Source organism: Callorhinchus milii, unplaced genomic scaffold (genome assembly GCF_018977255.1).
Source record: "Callorhinchus milii isolate IMCB2004 unplaced genomic scaffold, IMCB_Cmil_1.0 Scaffold5, whole genome shotgun sequence".
NCBI lineage: Eukaryota > Metazoa > Chordata > Chondrichthyes > Chimaeriformes > Callorhinchidae > Callorhinchus > Callorhinchus milii.
In genome coordinates this window covers 8,344,702-8,365,133 of record NW_024704746.1, presented here as the reverse complement: position 1 = coordinate 8,365,133, position 20,432 = coordinate 8,344,702, and the positions used below count along the sequence as shown (strand labels likewise).

The window sequence follows — 20,432 nt, the reverse complement described above, 5'->3', positions numbered from 1 at the left end:
ATACCAACTGAGAGATGTCAGAGGCTGCAAGATTGAGTACTGGATTGGGTCCTAAAATGCATCACTTAGCTCAGCTAATCTAAATAACTCTCTAAATGGAGAATTTCCATACAGTTACATGGGGAGGGACAGGGATTGAAGCTTACATTGAAAATGTTTCTGCCTTTCATTATTAAAAATTTTAGACGTCTCAACGACGTGATAAAGTGCTATATCAATTGCAAGAATTATTATTATTACATGACTCTTTCGGGAACACTATAATTTTACTCTACTCCCCTCTCGTGCAAGTAACTTCTCCTTTATGCAAGAAACATTTAAATGAAAAGTAAGTTTCATGTTGTGTTCAGTCTACATTATACTGCATACAGAGAAACATACAATAATTCTGCTGGGGTTACAGAATCAATACTTACGTATTTGCTCACTCCAGCTGGTATTGCACTGGTACATGGAGTAAGTGCTATTAAGGAGAATACTTAATGAGTGACCAAATCTGTAACTTTTTTTTAAGAGTTTATGGAGTCCTGTAGCTCAGTGGTTATAGCACTCGCCTCGCAAGCGAGAGACCTGGGTTCGATTCCCGGCAGGGCGAAACCTTGGGTAAGCTTCCTTACTCCACACGCTTGATAATAATCCCTCAAGAAAAAAATAAATAAATTGATCACTTCAATCCACAACTTTTGTGGGACACTTCTGTGCGCAATTGGCTGCTGAGTTTCCCCCACAAATATCATAGAATCATAGAATCATAGAATGTTACGGCACAGAAGGAGGCCATTCGGCCCATCGAGTCTGTGCCGGCTCTTTGACAGAGCAACTGACTTTTATTAACCCCACTCACCAGCTTTCTCCCCATAACCCTGCAAACCTGTCTTCTCCAGATACCTATCCAGTTCTCTCTTAAAAGCTGTTATCGAATCGGACTTCACTGCCCTTTCGGGCAGATCATTCCAAATTCTAACAACTCGCTAACAACTTTACAGTATATTCTGTGAAGCGCTTTGAGACATCTGGAAGGCATGAAAAGTGCTATATAAAAATACAAGGATTATTTATATTATTATAAGGGATTATAACCCTAGGTTAGCGATCTGCCAATTGACTAACAAATGGATTCCTGCTTGGTGAACATACTTGTGCAGTAGAGAAACATGCCTAAGGTTTTGCCCTGCCTGGGAATTGAATCCGGGTCCTCTTGCTTGCTAACCAAAGATGCAGAAATTATCCGCAGCATGTTACATAACTGTGGCATATCCCATATCATAGAATGTTACAACACAGAAATGATTCATTCAGCCCTTCAAGTCTGTGTTTGTTTTCTCCTTACAGCCTTTGAGTCACCTAATCTAAAATAGGAAAATAGGCTCCATAAGAATGAGAAGATATGTGATTCAGGATTTTGTTCATATCCCTGGAGCCTTTTTCGGGACACGCAGTCTCGCTATGCGAATGCGATGCATTGCAAACAGGATGCTGGCATCTTGGATCAAAGATGACTTTTTCTGCTCTCAGTGGAATACAAAGATCCTCCAAAACTCTGCAAGGAAACTTACCATTTTAAAAAAAACAATGCAGTTTGGAACATCTTTATTTCTGATTGATAATAGAAGAGGTAGCAGCAGCTGAAGGTCAGTATGATTGACACATGAACAATTGAGACTGAAAGAGAGGATTAACATGCGTGAGTTCTTTCAATTCTTCTGCTTAGTTCATCAGGTTCCGGTCTATTCCATGTCTCCTGCCTGACCCGCCCTACCATCGGTGTCCGGGCTTTCAGCCTCTCTGCCCCCACACTCTGGAACTCCATCCCACAGCCCCTTCGCCTCGCTTCCTCCCTTGCCTCCTTCAAGGCCGGTCTCAAGAGCCTTCTCTTTGACCGTGCCTTTGATCTCCCTCCCACCTCTCTGGCTTCCCTCACCCCTACACCACCACTCCCCAATGCTCAGGCCCCGACACCTGACTGTTCAGCGCTTTGGGGAGTCCTCCCAACGTGAAAGGCGCTCTATAAATGTAATTTTGTTGTTTTTGTTGTTGTTAGTAATAATAATGGAGTCCTGTAGCTCAGTGGTTAGAGCACTCGCTTTGCAAGCGAGTGACCTGGGGCAAGTTTCCTTACTCCACATGCCTCTGTTTACCTAGCAGTAAGTAGGAACCCGGTTGATCGTCGATTGGCGGATTGCTTTTCCGGGGGTAATAATTGCTTCAAAAAAAATTATAATTGTTCACTCAATCCACAACTGTTTATGGGACACTGCTATGCGCAATTGGCTGCCGCGTTTCGTCCACAAAGTATACAGTCAATTAACTTTACAGTATATTCCGTGAAGCGCTTTGAGACGTCTCGAAGACGTGATAAGGCGCTATATGAAATGCAAGGATTATTATTATTATTATCACCATATAATGTCATCATGTCTAGCCCCAAAACAATCAGAGTATCTTATTAGAAGTAACAATGTATCTGAATACATCAATTGGACAATTTGTAAACACTTTGATATTGAGGTAAAAATCAACTGGTATGATCATCAACCAGTAAACATGACATCAAAAGGCAACATCGGAATAATCTGTGACTCACAAGTGCATACAGACAGAACAGACCAGATATCATCATAAAAATCACTAGATTGTACATGCAGTATTATTGATATGGCCATTCCAAGTAACTACAACGTACAAAATAAGGAACTAAAGAAGATCAGGATGTATGGTGTTCTACAAATTGAATGTGGAGCCATGTGGCCTTACAAGACAATCATAGTTGCTATAATCAGTCGTGCAACTGGGACTGTTAATAAGACAATTCAGAAATAGCTTGACAAAATGTCCACCTCCTGCAGAAAATAGTTATTTTAGGAAGTTCAAACATACAAAGAAAAGTAATATGGTAATGTTATTGGTGTGAATGACCATCACTGAGAACCACTTAGAAACTACTTTTATAGTGATTCAAACTTTAATACCATAAAAATAATAATAATCCTTACATTTGGATTATTATTATTTTTATGCAACCTTTAACACTGGGAGGACATCCTAAAACTTCATAGGATATAATGTAATATGCAGTGACTGCATTTTGTGGGCGAAAGCAGCAGCCAATTTGCACACAGTTATGTCCCACAAACAGCCATAGAGTGAGTGATCAATTTTATCTGAGGAATTCCGGGAGAGAGAAACTCCCTCCACTTTTCGAATAGTGCTGTGGGATCTTTGACGTCCACCTGAAGAGGCAGAAAGAACCTCAGTTTAATGTCTCATCCAAAGGACAGCACTTCTGGACAAAACAGCACACCTCCAGCACTGCCTTGGAGTGTCAGCTCAGACTACATGATTTCCAAGTCCCAACATAGGGCTTGAACCCACACTCTTCTGACTCAGAGGTGAGAGTGCTACCTACCAACTGAGCCAGGCTGCCACACACATTAGAACACCAGGGTAGAGATTTGTGAGACAAAACAACCTGAACTTATAAATTTTCTGATTTCTTGTACGGTTTCGTGGATTCTAGTGCAGGAGAATGATGGCAAGTAGTTTACATCCTAAAACTATCCAAAATAGAGTCCTGTAGCTAAATGGTTAGAGCACTAACCTCACAAGCAAAAGGATCTAGATTCAATTCTCAGGCAAGGCGAAATCAATAGGCAAGTGTCCTTACTCCGCAACCCTCAGTTTACTTAATAATAAGTAGAACCCAGTTGTTAGTGGATTGACGGATCACTTTCTGGGGGTAATAATCCCTTTAAAAAAAGAAGAATTTGGTCAATCCACGACTGTTTGTGGGACACTGCTGTGCGCAATTGGCTACTGCGTTTCCCCACAAAATACACAGTCGATTCACTATACAGTGTATTCTGTGAAGCGTTTTGAGTCGTCTCAATGACACATTAAGGAGTTGTATCAAATGCAAGGACGATTATTATTATAAATAACTGCCCGCACAAATTATAGATAAAAACTATCCCCGAGTATTATGTCTAGAATTTGCGGTCTTGGGATATATTCTGATGAGACAATGTCAATAGCAGTTTCTCATAGGTGTTTCCTCTTTCAGTATCCAAACAGGAAAGATTGACTGCTCCGACAATCTACTTATGAGAAATCTGGCTTTAATCAACAGAGCAATATTCTTTAATGAGTTGCCAAGATAAATTTTACTGGAACTGAATTTCTCTGTAACTTCTTTTTGTGGGAATCTTAATTTCAATAGAGTATTTGGGAAAGAAGCGCTTAGTTCCAGGAGCCTTTTTTTATGTGATAATCTTTGCCAGAGACGTTCAGGTGACAATCCCTCCCTGCATGGACCCACTGATCACCTTCTACTACATCTACTACATCTACCACTTGCAGAGTCTATAGAGTATTGTTTAGAGCACTCGCCTCACAAGCAAGAGCACCTAGGTTTGATCCTAGAGCAGGGCAAAATGTTAGACACGTTTTCTTGTTAGTCGATTGGTGGATCACTTTTCTATGGGTAACAATCCCGTAAGAAAAAATATAAAAAAATAATAGTTTGGCACTTAATCTATTACTGTCTGTGGGACACTGCTGTGCACAATTGGCTGCCGCGTTTCACCCACAAAATATACAGTCAATTCACTTTACAGTATATTCTGTGAAACGCTTTGAGATGTCTAGAAGATGTGGTAAGGCGCTACATCAAATGCAAATGTAACATCTCGTAAGCGAGGCTAAACTGAATTAGAAAGTGAACGCGTAAAAGAGAATATGAAGAATTGCTAACTGATTTCTCAAAACTGATAAATTCTATTGTGAACAATTCCTTTATTCTATCCTTTGCTTAATTCTTGATTCTGGACTGTATGTACAGTAACAACAACAACTTGCATTTATATAGCGCCCTTCATGCAGGGTAGCATTCCAGAGTGCTTGTCAGTGGCGAAGCACGATGCCAAGCCAGGGAAAGTGGGGAGGTGACCATAAGTACAGTTAAAGATGGAGGTCTTCAGGTGTGACCTAAAAATAGGGAAAGGAGGGGAGAGGTAGAGTCAACGGGGTCAACGGAAGAGTGTTCCAGAGTTTCGGGGTAAAAACTAGTAGTACTTTTAATAATTTTAATAATTATTAAATTATTTTCAGTAGAACTTTTAATAATTCTGTATTAAATTTATAACAATGTATTGTATTGTAACTTGGACAAAAAACATTTAGGAGCTGTGAGCTATACCATGTACCCATGGCAAGTCAGCATGTGACATATGCCATTAAAGGAGCATTTGGGGGTTCATCTACAGAAGTTGATGACAGTTGATCAACCGGTAAGTTGAAACTCGGTACTAAACAATGTGGGTACTAAACACTGCCATAAATGCCTCCCATACTCCTTTCCTGCTCTGCATTGTATTTCTCTTCATATCTGCTCCCTTGACCCCATCCCTACCCCTTTCCTTACCTCCCAGCTCCACCTCCTTGCCCCTCAACTCACAGACATAATAAACCTCTCTCTGTCCACTGGCACCATTCCCATCCCTTTAAAAATGGCCGTGATCACTCCTATCCGTAAAAATCCTCCCTGGACCCATTCCTGCTCTCAAACTACTGCCCTATCTCCAACCTCCCTTTCCTTTCCAAGGTGCTGGAATGAGTCGTTGCTTTCCAGCTTCACTCCTTCCTCTCCCGCCACATCCTTCACAAACCCCTCCAATCGGGTTTCTGCGCCGGAAACTGTCAGACATTAAGTTCTGGATGAGAACTAACTTCCTTCAGTTGAACGTCAACAAGACCGAGGCCCTCCTGATTGGCTCCCGTCAGCGCCTCCACACCTCAGGCGCTGACAGCATCACCATCCAAGGATGCACACTCCACCTTGCTAATGCAGTCCGGAACCTTGTTTGACTCTCAACTATCCTTTCTACCACACATCCGTGCCATGACTCGCTCTGCCTTCCCTCACTTCCGCAACATTGCACTGTCTCATACCGCAGGCCACTGAAACCCTCATACACGCATTCATAATATCCAGGCTTGACCATGCAAACTCCTTGCTTGTTGGTCTCCCCAACTCCTCCCTCCATAGGCTGCAGATCATCCAGAACTCTGCAGCCCTTGTCCTCTCCCACACCAGGCTCCACGACTCTATCACCTCCCATCCTTGCCTGGTCCTCACCTTCAAAGTCCTCCATGGCCTCACTCCCCCCTAATTCTGCGACCTCCTATTCCCCTACCAACCTGCCCGTTCCCACCGTTCAGCGGGCTCAGGCCCGCTTCACGTGCCCCGCCTCGCCTGCCCACCATTGGTGGGTGGGCCTTCAGCCACTCTGCCCCCACCCTCCGGAACTCCATCCCGCAGTCCCTCCGCCTCGCCCCCTCCCTTGCCTCCATCAAGACCCATCTGAAGACCTTCCTCCTTGACTGTGCTTTTGATCACTCTGCTTCCCCCCCTGACCTCCATCCTCCCCAATCCCAATCCCCAGCTTGGGTCCGAACCACTAACTGTCCAGCACCTTGGATGTCCTCCCGACGTGAAAGAAGCTGTACAAATGTAATTTGTTGCTGTTGTTGTTGTATCTGTATTGAGAAACATCAAAGTTCATTACCCAGGTTCGATTCCTGGGCAGGGCGAAACCTTAGCAAGTTTCCTTAATCCTTGTTTTCCTAGGGGTGGGTAGGAACCCGGTTGTTAGTCGATTGGCGGATCACTTTCCAAGGGTGAACAATCTCTCAAAAAAAATTATTTTGTTACTCAATCCATGACTCTTTGTGGTACACTACTGTGCACAATTGGCTGCTGCTTTTCCCCCACAGAACATACAGTCAATCCACTTTTCAATATATATTCTGTGAAGCGCTTTGAGATCTCTCATCAACGTGATAAGGCATTATATAAATGTAATTTGTTGTTGATGGTGAATCCAACAGTTAGAGGACATTGAAATAATATTTGTGTTTTGTTGCTCAAAAAAAGTCAAATAATGACAATTAAAAAAGGATTAGATAAATAGGTGAAGAAAAAATGATTTGGGTAAAAGTACAGAAAATGGGATTAAAGTAGTTGGCTTCACTGGAGTAAGTGATTGTATAGTATCCCCTCAATTCCTGAAACATTCTGAGTCCCAGATGCGTTACAGTTGCCGCTGGATCAGTGTTCAGTCTGGAAGGTCCCAATATCATTGATCGTCTCACGTCGGTAGCACTCTTACCTTTGAGCCAGAAGATTGTGGGCTCAAGCCCCACGTACAGACGTGGAAATCTATGCTGACACTCAATGCAGTATGTTACATTGTTGGAGGTACCGTCCTTCGAATGAGTTGTTAAACCAAGGTCCTGTCTGCCTGTTCAGAAGGATAGTATTGATACATGACACTATTAAAAAAGATAAGGGAGTTTCTCTTGGCATCCTGGCCAACAATCTTCCCCCCAAAATTAATCACTCACTCTCAGCTAACCCGAGACTGAATGGAGACATGGAATAACAATACCATTTGGGAGCTGTGTTTTATCCAAGGGTAAAAGTAGTTGTCTGGCACCTCTTGCTCGACTGTCAGGAAAAGGTTGAGGAGGTCAGTGTTGGAAAAACACATTCTTCCTTCCTTATAGTAAGAGCTTCAATTACAGTACATGAGTAGACACTTTTGTCTCGCAGGTGGGAANTTTTTTTCTTGGCTAACAAGATGTGCGGAAATTCATAAAAATTGGAGGAAGTTTCAATGGCAAGATGTGTTTGAAATGGGCAGGATTTTCAAAGGACGATTTTCTGGAAGGAGAGTAAGATTAATTGGCATAGATAAAATGAAAGTTCTCCGAACCTCTCCCATCAAAATAAATATATGATTTTTGTGATTGAATAAACTGAAAACTCATTACTCTCAAGGGGAACAGAGTGGAGAGTTTGGCATATGTACAAAGCCTGTGTTTCAGTGTGGCGAAGTATAGCGCTCTCTTCTCTGAGTCAGAATTATAAGATTATAGCCAAAGGTGATTTTGCTTAATACAAGTCAACCAGTTTTGTTTTATTTAAAGTTTTGAATTACACACATCAAAGTTACATTCGCTGCATTAACATATACATTATATTGTAATATTGGCGTATCCCATTATCTAGCATAACAACCCAAACAATATTACCTGCGACCCTCCGCCGCGGAACTGTTCAGTTGGAGAAAGACGTCCTTTCTTGCAGACCTCGATGCCCCTCATCTCGAGTCTTTCTGGATAACTCTTCTACTTTGTGCCTTTTATTTCTGTCATCCACGATTTTTAGCACTGACTCTGCATTCCTTATTCACCTGCACATAGCCTTCTAATTACTACAGGATAGGTGTTACTATCTTAACCTCTTGGTGTAATAGATCATCCCCACTATGGCCTCCATGTTTCACGTGATTTATCCTGTAACTGTTTCTTGGACATTTTTCCCTTATCGTGGCATGTGGTCATTTCTTTTAATTGTTATGTGTTACTTATAAAAAGTAATAATAATCCTTGTATTTGATATAGTGCTTTTCACACCTTCTAATCATCTCAAAGCGTTTCATATAGCCCTGCAAACTTGTCTTCCCCAAATAATTATCTACTTCTCTCTTAAAAGTTGTTTTTGAATCGGACACCGATTTAAAATAGTTGCTAAAAGAAAGAGAATTTTTTTCACACAGCGAGTTGTTCGGATCTGGAATGCTTTACCTGAAAGGGTGGTTGAAGTCGATTCAATAATAAATTTTATCAACGTGGTGGCTGAAGGCACGGCCGCTGATGGTGGAGCAAGGATTCGAGGGACAAGGGGGAGACCAGAGCCAGTATAACGGAGGCAGTGGGTAGTGCCATGAGGAGGTTGGAGAGATAGTGGGGTGCCAAGGCGTGGAGGGATTTAAACACTAGAGTGAGGATCTTGAAGTCGATCTGCTCTGTGACAGGGAGCCAGTGGAGTTGGGAGTTTAGTGCGGGTGAGAATGCGGGTGGCGGAGTTTTGGATGAGTTGAATTTTGCGAATGGTGGAAGAGGGGAGACCGGCAAGGAGGGTGTTTGAGTAGTCCAGCCGAGAAGTGATGAAGGCGTGGACAAGGGCAACTCAATCTCTGCGCATTCCAGGTATTCAAACACATTCAAGAGCTCTGAGACGCCATCAGGCGTGGAAGGCGCTATATGAATCCAAGTTGTTGTTGTTGTTGTAACAGGAGGTCTTGTGTTGTCTCGTTTCAATGTAATCCAGGGGTAGAGGAGATGTTCTCCTTAAAATTCAAACAGAGGCTGCCATTATAATAATAATATAATAATAATCCTTGCGTCTGATATAGCGTCTTATCATATCGTTGAGACATCACAAAGTACTTCACAGAATATATTGTAAAGTGGATTGAATGTGTATTTTGTGGTTGAAACGTGGCAGCCAACATGACAAATTAACAATTATATAATGTACATAAGTGATAAAAATGGATAGCTGCCAACCTTTCCCTGGTTGGCGACAGTGTTTCCGAAATTTGACGTACGCTTATGTATGGAAACCAAGATCCGTACGCATCACTGGGAATTTCCAGGAAGGCTGGGAAATGGCTGAGTGGTTGAAGATATAAGGCTCAGGGCTCCAGTGGAAGTGTCAAATCTGTGGAAGTTGAGCTGCTGAGTGCTGCCTTCCTGAACCGACACAGACTGGGAAACCATCAAATACAGTTCATTCAGCCTGAGCCAAAGACTCACAGAGTATCAGAACTAATAACCCTGAACTAAAGAGGAATCTGCTAAGGTAAGCAAGCTCCTCTCAGTGTGGTGATGTGTAAAGGCAGGCTGACTGCACTGGAATGTGAGTGCTAGCAAAGGGTAAATGTTTTTATATAAAGGATATTTTAAGTAAATTTCACTGTAAATTAGAAAGCCAAATCTATATATTGTGATGTACTACAGTATTATATATATCTTAATGAAGGATAAGGCAGCAGAACAGGTTATTCTGGACTTGAACGCCATCTGCTTCTGGTGACTTTGTGTATGTCAGTACTGTATTTGCTTTGTGTTAGTAATATAAAATCCACTTATACATAACTTTACATAAGTCATATATATGACATAACTCACATGTTGCATAAATCAAATTAAGTATATGGTCCCAACTGATATGACTTATGTGAGGTTTACTGTGTTATACTTATAGTTATGAATAAAAACATGATTTTGGTTTTGTCCCCTTTAGATTTATTCCAAGATGAAAACTGGAGCAAATCAACATTCTCTGTCCATTGGAGGAGGTTTCAGCTGCCTGTGGCTCTTCACTATCATGGTCTATGGTAAGATAAATTAATCCTAAAGATCCTTACATTTAATATAGTGCCATTCACTTAAGAAGCAAGGCTTCACAGGATTAACTCTGAAGTGTAGTGAAGTGCAGTAACTGTCCACTGCGTCGGTCAACATGGCAGCCAATTTGCATGCAACAATGTCCCATAAACAGTTGTAAAGTGAGTGATTGATGTTATCTGAAGGATTACTGTCCAGGGCACCAAGAGAAACTCCCTTCTCTTTTTGAATAGTGCCGTGCGATCTTTAACATTCATTCACCTGATCGTGCAGACGGGACCTCGGTTTAATGTCTCATCGTAAGGACAGCTCCTCCAACAATGCAGCTGTCCCTGAGCATTGTATTGGAGTGTCAGCCCAGACTGTGTGAGTTCAACGTCCTGACTTAGGACTTGAATCCATGACTTTCTGACTCAGAGGCATGATTGCAAAACCAAATGAGTCAGTTTACGTTACCCAATATGTCAGTGGTTTGTTCTGTTGTATTATAGACACTGTCCCAGTTGTTGCTAACATCTGTGATATATTGACATATTGGGGTGCAACAATTGGTCTCTGCACACCTGATTTATGGAAAGTGTGTGTGAAGGGGGGAGGGGGGCTGTAGAATTATTAATTTAAGAGGAAAAGGTAGAGAAAGGCAAATGAAACAAGCTTAGGGAAGGGGGACTATTTTACTTTGGTCTTGGGTGTCTGACACATGCAAAAACTCATCACTATGCTTAAAAGTATCCAAACCAAATTGAGAATTCCATGCATCCCACCTACACATGGAAATCCTAGAGATAGATTGTTGAAATGGAATGCACACCCTTTCCCTGGAAGGACACATCCTGCTTACCCAATTACTTACCTACTTCCAAAAAGTATTTGGAAATATTAGTCGATACATTAGTACATTTATTAGTATACATATTTGGAAAGTATTAGAAGATATTAGTATTGGAAGAGGCACTAATGCAGGGAATTAATAGGGAATGCATTCTCTACAGAACTAATGCTGGTAGGAAGAATCAATGGCTGGACTTATCATCATATTAAAGAAAATATGGAATGGACCAAGGCAAGAGATTTCTGTCAAGAACACTACACCGATATGGTTGCCATCCAAAACAAAGCCGAAAATCAATATTTGAATGACTTTCTGCCCTTCGTTCCCTCTTACTACTGGATTGGGATAAGGAAAGTCAACAGTGTTTGGACCTGGATTGGTACCAACAAGACCCTGACCAAAGAGGAAACCAACTGGGCTCCTGTAGAACCCAACAACAAGGGCAAAAATGAAGAAGACTGTGTAGAAATTTACGTTAAAAGGAAGCAAAACCCAGGGATGTGGAATGACATTTCCTGCACTAGGAAGAAGAATCCTTTGTGCTATCAAGGTAAGAACAGGAAGTGATCTTGGGTTAAAAAAAGAGTGCATGGGATGTAGTTTTACACACCATTGCAATTGGGTCATTTAAAGGGCTGGGCTGGGCTGCTTATTGAATCTTCTGAAAACAAGACAATATTCTGTATGGATCTAATTTGTGATATTTCTTTAGAAAAATGTAATCATTGAATTTCAAAACACCCAATGTGCTGAAGAGTGCATTCAATAATGTTTGATTTTTTACCCAACACATTCTATCAGCACATTGGATGTTCTAGACTTTAATACAGATTTTCCATTGAAACACTGCAAGTTAACACCCCATAGTCTCTGAATACAAGGCTCACAAATTCTCTGGAAAGAATTGCAAGTGAGTGGCCTGTAATTTGGATTTATAATGGAGCCTACCCTTAATTACAACATACAGAAGTACTTTACAACATTGGACTGTGATAGCTGCCATGTTAGGTGCTATCCATTCCTGTTCACTTTGTGCACATATTCTGTGGCTTGTATATCAAGGTTCTCAGTATGTATTAATTCCCAAGTTCTTTTTGACAGCTTCATGCCAGAACTCTACATGCAGTAGTCATGCAGAATGTGTGGAGACTATTGGAAATTATACATGTAGGTGCGATAAAGGATACTATGGAATAAACTGTGAGCACGGTAAGAACATGTTCCCTTTAAACCTGAGTAAGATTGAAGTAACCTGAACTAGCCTTTAGTGTGGAAAAAGTACAAATTCAGGCACTTTTTCCAAGTCAAATCCTATCAATTACAAGAAATTAGCAACACTTTCCCTGTGCACAGTTGGCTGCTGCGTTTCACCCACAAAATACCCAGTCAATCCACTTTACAATATATTCTGTGAAGCGCTTTGAGATGTCTCAATGATGTGATAAGGCACTATATCAATGCAAGAATTATTATTATTATTATTTATATGAAAAGTGGAATCAAATGAAGATTCCCAAATAAATTGGTTAGATGATTGAGTCAACGACGATACAAAATTAGGAAATGATGAAAATTATAGCGAAAAGGTTAGTGAATCTGGCACCAAAATTAACTAATTGTTACAATGTTTATTACCCAGTGGTTGAGTGCAATGATCTTCTGGCTCCTGAACGTGTGATCATGGACTGCACCGATCCGATTGGAAACTTCCGCTACTCCTCTACATGTGATTTCCACTGTGAGGCAGGGTTTACCCTGAAAGGGAAACAGAGAGCACAGTGTGCTGAGACAGGACTCTGGACGGAACAGACACCCACCTGTGAAGGTACAGTCTTGTCTTCAATCAAAAGCAGGGGGTTGTTTTTCTTTTCATTTTAGCTGAATTATACAAATAACATTCTGTGCATTTGAGCTCACATCCCATTTCTGTTGCAGCTGTTAAGTGCAGAGACCTGGAGACTTCTGTGGTAGGATCCAAGAAGTGCTCAGATCCCTTGGGAGATTTCAGCTACAACTCAACCTGTGACTTTAGCTGTGATGAAGGGTTTGAGCTCCGTGGGTTAAGGAGACTGGAGTGTGGAGCCTCTGGAGAATGGACAGCACAGACACCCTCCTGTACAGGTACGTTCAGTTCACAATAATACCAGAAAATATCAGGCAGAAGGAAGACTGCCCTACCGTGAATAAAACTCTAATGTAATAATAATAATCCTTGCATTTGGCATAGTGCCTTATCATGTCGGAAGGGTGACTTAAAGCACTTCACGGGATTTACTCTGAAATGGAGTGACTGTGATTTGTAGGCAAACATGGCAGTACAATTGCGCTCAGAAATGTCCTACAAACTGCCAAGTCATATCTGTGTATTAAAAAAAAGTGGTTATATTATACACGTTAAAATGTGTTTATATTATACACGTTAAAATGTGTTTAATTAATGTTTCAGCTGTAAAATGCAGCCACTTGGAGACTCCAGCACAAGGGATCATGGAATGTAACCATCCCACAGGAGACTTCAGCTTTAACTCAACCTGTGACTTTAGCTGTGCTGAAGGGTTCGAGCTCCTTGGGTTAAAGAGCCTGGAGTGTGGAGCCTCTGGAGAATGGACAGCACAGACACCTTCCTGTGCAGGTACACTTAGATTACCCTTATAACAGGGCATATTAGCCAGAATGAAAACTGTCTAATAATAATAATATAGTAAGAATAATCCTTGCATGTGATTTAGCACAATATCAGATTGGAAGGATGTCTCAAATCACTTCGCAAGTTATACTGTGAATAAAAATAAATATTCGCTCTCACTTGCGAGGCAAGCACAAGAAAGGAAACTTGCCTAAGATTTCGTATTTGATATAATGCCATATCATGTCAGTAAGACATCTCAAAGCGCTTCAGAGAATATATTGTAAAGTGTAGTGACATTTTATATGTGAAATGCAGTAGCTGTTTATTTGTAGGCAAACATGGCAATACAATTGTGCACAGCAGTGTCCTTCAAACAGCCAAGTCATATGCTGTGTATTGAAATGTGTTTAATTAATGTTTCAGCTGTAAACTGCAGCCGCCTGGAGATTCCAGCACAAGGGATCATGGAATGTAACCATCCCACAGGAGACTTCAGCTTTAACTCAACCTGTGACTTTAGCTGTGCTGAAGGGTTCGAGCTCCTTGGGTTAAAGAGCCTGGAGTGTGGAGCCTCTGGAGAATGGACAGCACAGACACCTTCCTGTGCAGGTACACTTAGATTACCCTTATAACAGGGCATATTAGCCAGAATGAAAACTGTCTAATAATAATAATATAGTAAGAATAATCCTTGCATGTGATTTAGCACAATATCAGATTGGAAGGATGTCTCAAATCACTTCGCAAGTTATACTGTGAATAAAAATAAATATTCGCTCTCACTTGCGAGGCAAGCACAAGAAAGGAAACTTGCCTAAGATTTCGTATTTGATATAATGCCATATCATGTCAGTAAGACATCTCAAAGCGCTTCAGAGAATATATTGTAAAGTGTAGTGACATTTTATATGTGAAATGCAGTAGCTGTTTATTTGTAGGCAAACATGGCAATACAATTGTGCACAGCAGTGTCCTTCAAACAGCCAAGTCATATGCTGTGTATTGAAATGTGTTTAATTAATGTTTCAGCTGTAAACTGCAGCCGCCTGGAGATTCCAGCACAAGGGATCATGGAATGTAACCATCCCACAGGAGACTTCAGCTTTAACTCAACCTGTAACTTTAGCTGTGCTGAAGGGTTCGAGCTCCTTGGGTCAAAGAGCCTGGAGTGTGGAGCCTCTGGTGAATGGACAGCACAGACACCCTCCTGTGCAGGTACTAATATCTGTCTTTCAATAGCTAAAATTAATTTGATGAGAATTTTACTAAACAATAGATAGATAAAAAGCTTTAAAAAGCTTTAACCCACAGAGCTGGATCTCTTCTAAATTGCTAGAAATAATCGACAACAACAATAGATTACATTTGTATAACAATTTTCACGTAAGGGGGATGTCCCAAGGCGCTGGATATTCAGGGATTTGGCCCCGAACTGGGACTTGATATCAGGAGGGTTGGAGGGATGGAGAATAGGAGGGTGATCGAGGCACGGTCGAAGATGAGGGTCTTGAGATGGGTCTTATAATCGTCATAGAGTGATATATAATAATGGGTATGCACTAAATGGAGTTTATGTTCAGCACTGAGCGCTCATGTTCATGTTATATCCCACCCACTCTAGCTGTGAGATGTGATGCTCCAGAGATTCCGAATAGTGGAGGCATGAACTGCTCCCATCCGAATGGAAACTTCAGTTATAGTTCGACTTGTAACTTTGGCTGCATGGACGGGTTCTGGCTGAATGGTTCAGAGAGCCTCAAATGTGACTCCAATGGAGCCTGGACAGGACCTGCGCCAACCTGCCAAGGTGTGTTGAAGATTAACACTATTTTTTTTAAAAGCTGAACTTAATTATTTGATGTAAAACACTGTTAAAATTACCTGCACAATTTCCAGTAATGCAAACTTTAAGTCATGAAACTGAAACAGAAATAATACCAAGTTTTTAACCTGGGGGCATTTTGTGTACTCTTTAGATTCTTCTCCTAAACTCAGCATTGAGAATCACATACCCATACTCCTAGCCTCTGGAGGTTTAAGTCTCATCTCTGCCGTGAGTGTCATAATTTGGATTGCAAAACAGCTCCGAAAGAAAGGTAATTACTAAATTGCATAAATTCCTTTTCATAGCTGTAGATTCAAAAATAGAAGTGAGTTTTTTTCTTCCGGTGTCATGGCCAACCATCCCTCTAATAAAATTGGTCACTTAATTCACGTCTGTCTGTGGGACACTGATGTGCGCAATTGGCTGTCTCATTGCCCACAAAATACACAATCAATCTACTTTACAGTATATTCTATGAAGCGCTTTGAGACGTCTCAATGACACAATAAGGCACTATATCAAATGTAAGGATTATTATTATAGAATTCTATCCAGATTTCCCCTTTTTTCTGATATCTGTTTAGTACTGTTGGTCAAAAGTCTTTTGAGATCATTTAACATTCCCCTCTAAATCATGAATTCATTTTCTTTTGTCTTTTAGCAAAAGCATCAAAGTTTTCCCTTCTAAGGTAAGAATTTATACTCTTTCATTTTCTGATCACTTCAAAGTCACGTACTGATATGTGACTCTATGTAAATTCAATGTCGGTGATGTTCAATATAACATCTGGCTTTGCTGACTGTTAATTGTTTGGCATTCAATTCATATCAAAACGTGCAATCATTTTGATCTCCTTTCCTTTTTACAGTGATACACAGAATAAACCACCGGGAATTTACAAGTCGAACAGTGAGGTTTAGTCATCATATGCACAGGTAAGGTACTTATAGTTAGCTAATCGCTTTAGTTAGCTAAAATCTGTACGGAAGCTGATTATATAGCTTGCCAATTGCCCCTAGCAATCATCGAAACTCTCAGAAGGCATTTTTCTTTGCCCTTTCATTCCTAACAGTGCTGGGGTATTGCCCCACAAACTAGGCCACTCTCCACTATCTTTGCTGAAGTAAACTGTCCTCCTTTGTGAGCCAACACACCTTGGCAATGGGCTATTTGACATTCCATGGCAATTGAGAATTAGAACCAGGGTTCATGTATTTTTCCCCACACTCCCTATCCCAAGCTATGAGTTGTTGCTTCTACGGCCACTCTGGCAGAGACCAAAAAATGCAGTACAAATCAGTCTTTCTGGATCTATATAGTTCAGTTCCACACAATTTAGTGATGTTACCAACTGAGCACGTCAGCACAGCTATCAGTAAAGGTCCAGTGGAACTTCTGATTCTAAGGGCGGGGGCTATGTGGGTCATTTGGATATTGATCCAGCAATGTCCTACCATTTGGACCAGGGTAGGACATTGCTGTGCACAGTTGGCTGCCGCATTTTCGCCCACAAAATACACAGTCAATGCACTTTAAATTATATTCTATGAAGCGCTCTGAGATGTCTCAACAACGTAATAAGACGCTACATCAAACGCAAGGATTATTATATTATTATTTCTAATTATATTTTACATATTATTTGCAGGTCGTTCATAATTTTATTGGAAGAAAAGTCGAGAGAGAAAAAGCTTTTTGAAGTTTTCCAAGAATCATTGGGTTTGCACCCCAGACCTTCCAAAGAACCGTCTAACAATGAGGTGGATCTAAATTCACTTAAGATAAAATTGGACTGGACTTTCAGCATTCAGAACAAACTACGCTGTTCAGAAACGTTTTGCCCAAATACCAAGCTTCTCTGTAGAGCTATAGTCTTTGAAAGACATTTACTGAGATACAATGTAAGACTTATTCCTATTAGGGTCATAATGGGATCATATTAATTGTTTTGGCAAATCGGGTATAGGCACCTTTCTGTGTAGAACTGACAATGTGTTAACCACATAAAGTATTTCACCTTAGAGGGCCAAGCGTGGGTTATTGTATGATCAATGCAAAGTTGCTTGTTGGCTCAGCAACTATGGTGTCAGTGCAGTTTTATTTCTGCACTATTTGCTGTCCAAGTAGCCAGTTAGAGGATTCCTACAATTTATTCACTGAGACAAGTGAAAATTTGTGGTGAGTAATTGCATTCACCCTGATGCTCCCACTCAGCCCACCCGAATCCTGCATTCAATGTTCTGTCTTCAGTAAGTCTACTTCCAGGGTACTAATTGGCTCAGGAGACAATTTTCCTTCAATATTTCTCTTGTCTCTGCTCTAGTTCCAGTTCCAGTTGATGGTGCTGTTGAGTTGAGATAAGAACTGTAGGTGTTGGGCATGCTGCAATCTGAGTTGTCATTGCTGCATTCACTCTTGCAACAAACATCATCACAAATCTTTGAGTGTCCCAGCTACAACCCCAATCTAACTGCAATTTAACCTTTATGAAAACAAAGCCTGAAAAGAGCTGATGGGTTAACAAATAGACATTGAGCTGGTTGCAATTCTAATGAAGTAAGAGTTAAGCAGCACATTGTGAACCAATTGAATGGTTCTTTATCTGCACAAATGTATTACAATGTAATACAAGGATGCAATACAAAAATGTATTATGACTGGTATATTAATTCAGTACAGTGGCCCCAAAGTGTCTTCGGGCTCAGGATAATAATTGAAAATTGCGCACCGTCCAGATTTGGTTTGAATCTAGCTTGCCCAATTTAATATGTATGTTACATGTAAGTAAATTATATTTATTTTTAGTTTATTTAATTCCTTCCTCTGGGATGTGCCAAGAGATAGGATGTTTGGATGAAGTGTTAAGATTTTCCATGTTAGTATAATCATTTAGACTCAGGTTCTCCTGGTTGATGTAACAACCATACAAAGGTTTTGTATCTGTGTTGTGCAACTCAGAACTGCCAGGATGTACAAGTTCTCTTTCTCTCTTTTTGCATTAATTTCTACGTGTTCCTCAAAATCCAACTGGAGGAAAAACTCACCATTGTTCAGCCTTGCTTCTTTCCATTAACAATGCAAACTAACTCAGTTTAGTCATGTGAGCAAAAATGTAGCAATGTCTACCAAAAAAAAGCACTGGTTTTGTTCCCAGCATTAAGAATTTTTTGCGGCTCGTTCATCAGAGCTTCTAATTTCACAGAGAAAGCTGACGTCACATTTTTCAGTGACTTCCAATCTTTCAGTGAAAAAATTTGACAAGATCTTCGCCTGACAAAATCTCTGCTAAGTATAGAGTGTAGAACATGTAAAAGCATCATTTTCAGTGAGGTTATGCATTAAATGTGTTTGTTGAATTTAAAGTGGGAAAATTGTCTGCTTATCTGTGTGTGTGTGTGTTTGTATGAAATGAAACAACACATCAGACAGTTTAACAACAATAAATGTATATATGTATAAGGCACTTTTCTGGTCGGGAAGATGTCCCAAGGCCTTTAGATCTGCATGTTAAACCTGGCCTGTGTTTTAAAACCCAGCCCATTTGAAAGCATTATGTATGAAAGTGGAAAATAAAGAAAGGTGTTGTTTAAATGATTTTATGCTACTGTATTTGTGTATGTAATGTGGCTTATTTGAGGTGGATTCAATAACTTATTTGTATAAGTTGAAACCACACCTGTATGAATTTGTATGTTAATTATAATAAAATGTGATTCCTGAATATAAACTATCGGCTGCTAATCGCTTCCTATATCACCAAAGATTGAACGGGACAAATACATGGACATCTTTAGCTACAACCTTACCCTATATTCTTTACCCTTGTCCTTTTATCTGTTAAATTGAAGGTTAATCCACACTTTCCCATTTCTTGCTCCAAAGCAGCTTTGTTGCCAGCATTAGAATGCTATCAATAACCTCTAATAATAATAATAATCCTTGCATTTGGTATGGCGCCTTATCACGTCTTTGAGATGTCACAGAATATACCGTGAAGTGAATTCACTGTGGATATTGTGGGCAAACACAGCAGCCAATTGCGCACAGCAGTGCATTGAGTGACCAAATATTTATTATTTGATGTATTAAACAATAAAATAAATAACTGTTATTTAATTATTTTATTAATTACAGTAAAATCATGTAGTGCAAATGTGTAAATAACTGAAAGTTAATAGAGGTGACCTCCTCTGCAGTTCTCGCTGTAGAAACCAGTCTAGTGCAGCAGTCCTGTCTATCACTTTCAACAACAAAAACAAATTACATTTGTATAGCTCCTTCCATGTTGGGAAGACGTCCCAAGGCACGAGACAGTTAAATGGTGGAGCCGGGCGATTTTGCGCAGGTGGGGGAAGGCAGAACGGGTCATGGTACTGATGTGGGGTCTGAAGCACAGTTGAAAGACACCAAGACTCCTCACTGGCTCAGTAAGGTGTAGAGTGCATCCATGGATGGTGATGCTGTTATTGCCTGAGGTGAGGAGGCACTGACGGGAGACAAACAGGAAAGCTTTGGTATTGTTGACGTTCAACTGGAGAAAGTTAGCTCTCGTCCAGGACTTGATGTCTGACAGACCATCCATCAGGACAACAGTGGCCCTTTCAGTATTGCTCTCAGCAAACAGTCAGAGCTCGGTCTTATTGGGCAGGAAGTTCTCAGATAAACACTGTCAGCATATCTTGGGAGCTGTTACACAGTGTCTTGTTAAATGGTGCGGTAACTGCACTCCTATACCATTATCTTACTCTGTCAGGCATTTCCCGGTGTTTTCTGTCTGGTTTTCCTGTGCTCACAAAATCACACAGGGCCATAAAGGATATTTATAGCTACAATTACACTTTTGTTTTTTGTTGTATTCTCACTTACATCTATACTTCACCCACAAAATGTA

At 40.6% G+C, this 20,432-nt stretch overlaps 2 protein-coding genes across 2 annotated transcripts in view; one reads left to right on the top strand and one right to left on the bottom strand.

Annotated features, from left to right (window-relative positions):
* The window catches only part of cunh1orf112 (chromosome unknown C1orf112 homolog), a 19,901-nt gene extending 19,450 nt beyond the window's left edge, over positions 1 to 451 (bottom strand). The window contains exon 1 of the mRNA XM_042334910.1: positions 417 to 451. The gene's annotated coding sequence lies outside the window, so the exon portion shown is untranslated. The remainder of the gene's footprint in view (positions 1 to 416) is intronic.
* Positions 452 to 9,573: 9,122 nt separating this feature from the next.
* Positions 9,574 to 19,247, top strand: LOC103180066 (E-selectin-like). Its single transcript, XM_042335869.1, has 14 exons — positions 9,574 to 9,706; positions 10,151 to 10,244; positions 11,247 to 11,636; positions 12,188 to 12,295; positions 12,726 to 12,911; positions 13,022 to 13,207; positions 13,533 to 13,718; positions 14,139 to 14,324; positions 14,745 to 14,930; positions 15,337 to 15,522; positions 15,692 to 15,811; positions 16,202 to 16,229; positions 16,410 to 16,476; positions 17,190 to 19,247. Exons 2-13 carry the CDS (start codon positions 10,163 to 10,165, stop codon positions 16,459 to 16,461), a joined length of 1,896 nt encoding a protein of 631 aa, XP_042191803.1. The 5' UTR covers positions 9,574 to 9,706; positions 10,151 to 10,162; the 3' UTR covers positions 16,462 to 16,476; positions 17,190 to 19,247.
* Positions 19,248 to 20,432: the final 1,185 nt, after the last annotated feature.

What these genes read in the sequence shown, in the direction of transcription:
- LOC103180066 (XM_042335869.1), top strand. Translation starts at nt 10,163, where the DNA reads ATGAAAACTGGAGCAAATCAACATTCTCTGTCCATTGGAGGAGGTTTC. An exon ending in ACAGACACCCTCCTGTACAG is followed by an intron (nt 13,208 to 13,532) that starts GTACGTTCAGTT and finishes TTAATGTTTCAG; the next exon opens with CTGTAAAATGCAGCCACTTG. An exon ending in TCAAAGTTTTCCCTTCTAAG is followed by an intron (nt 16,230 to 16,409) that starts GTAAGAATTTAT and finishes TCCTTTTTACAG; the next exon opens with TGATACACAGAATAAACCAC.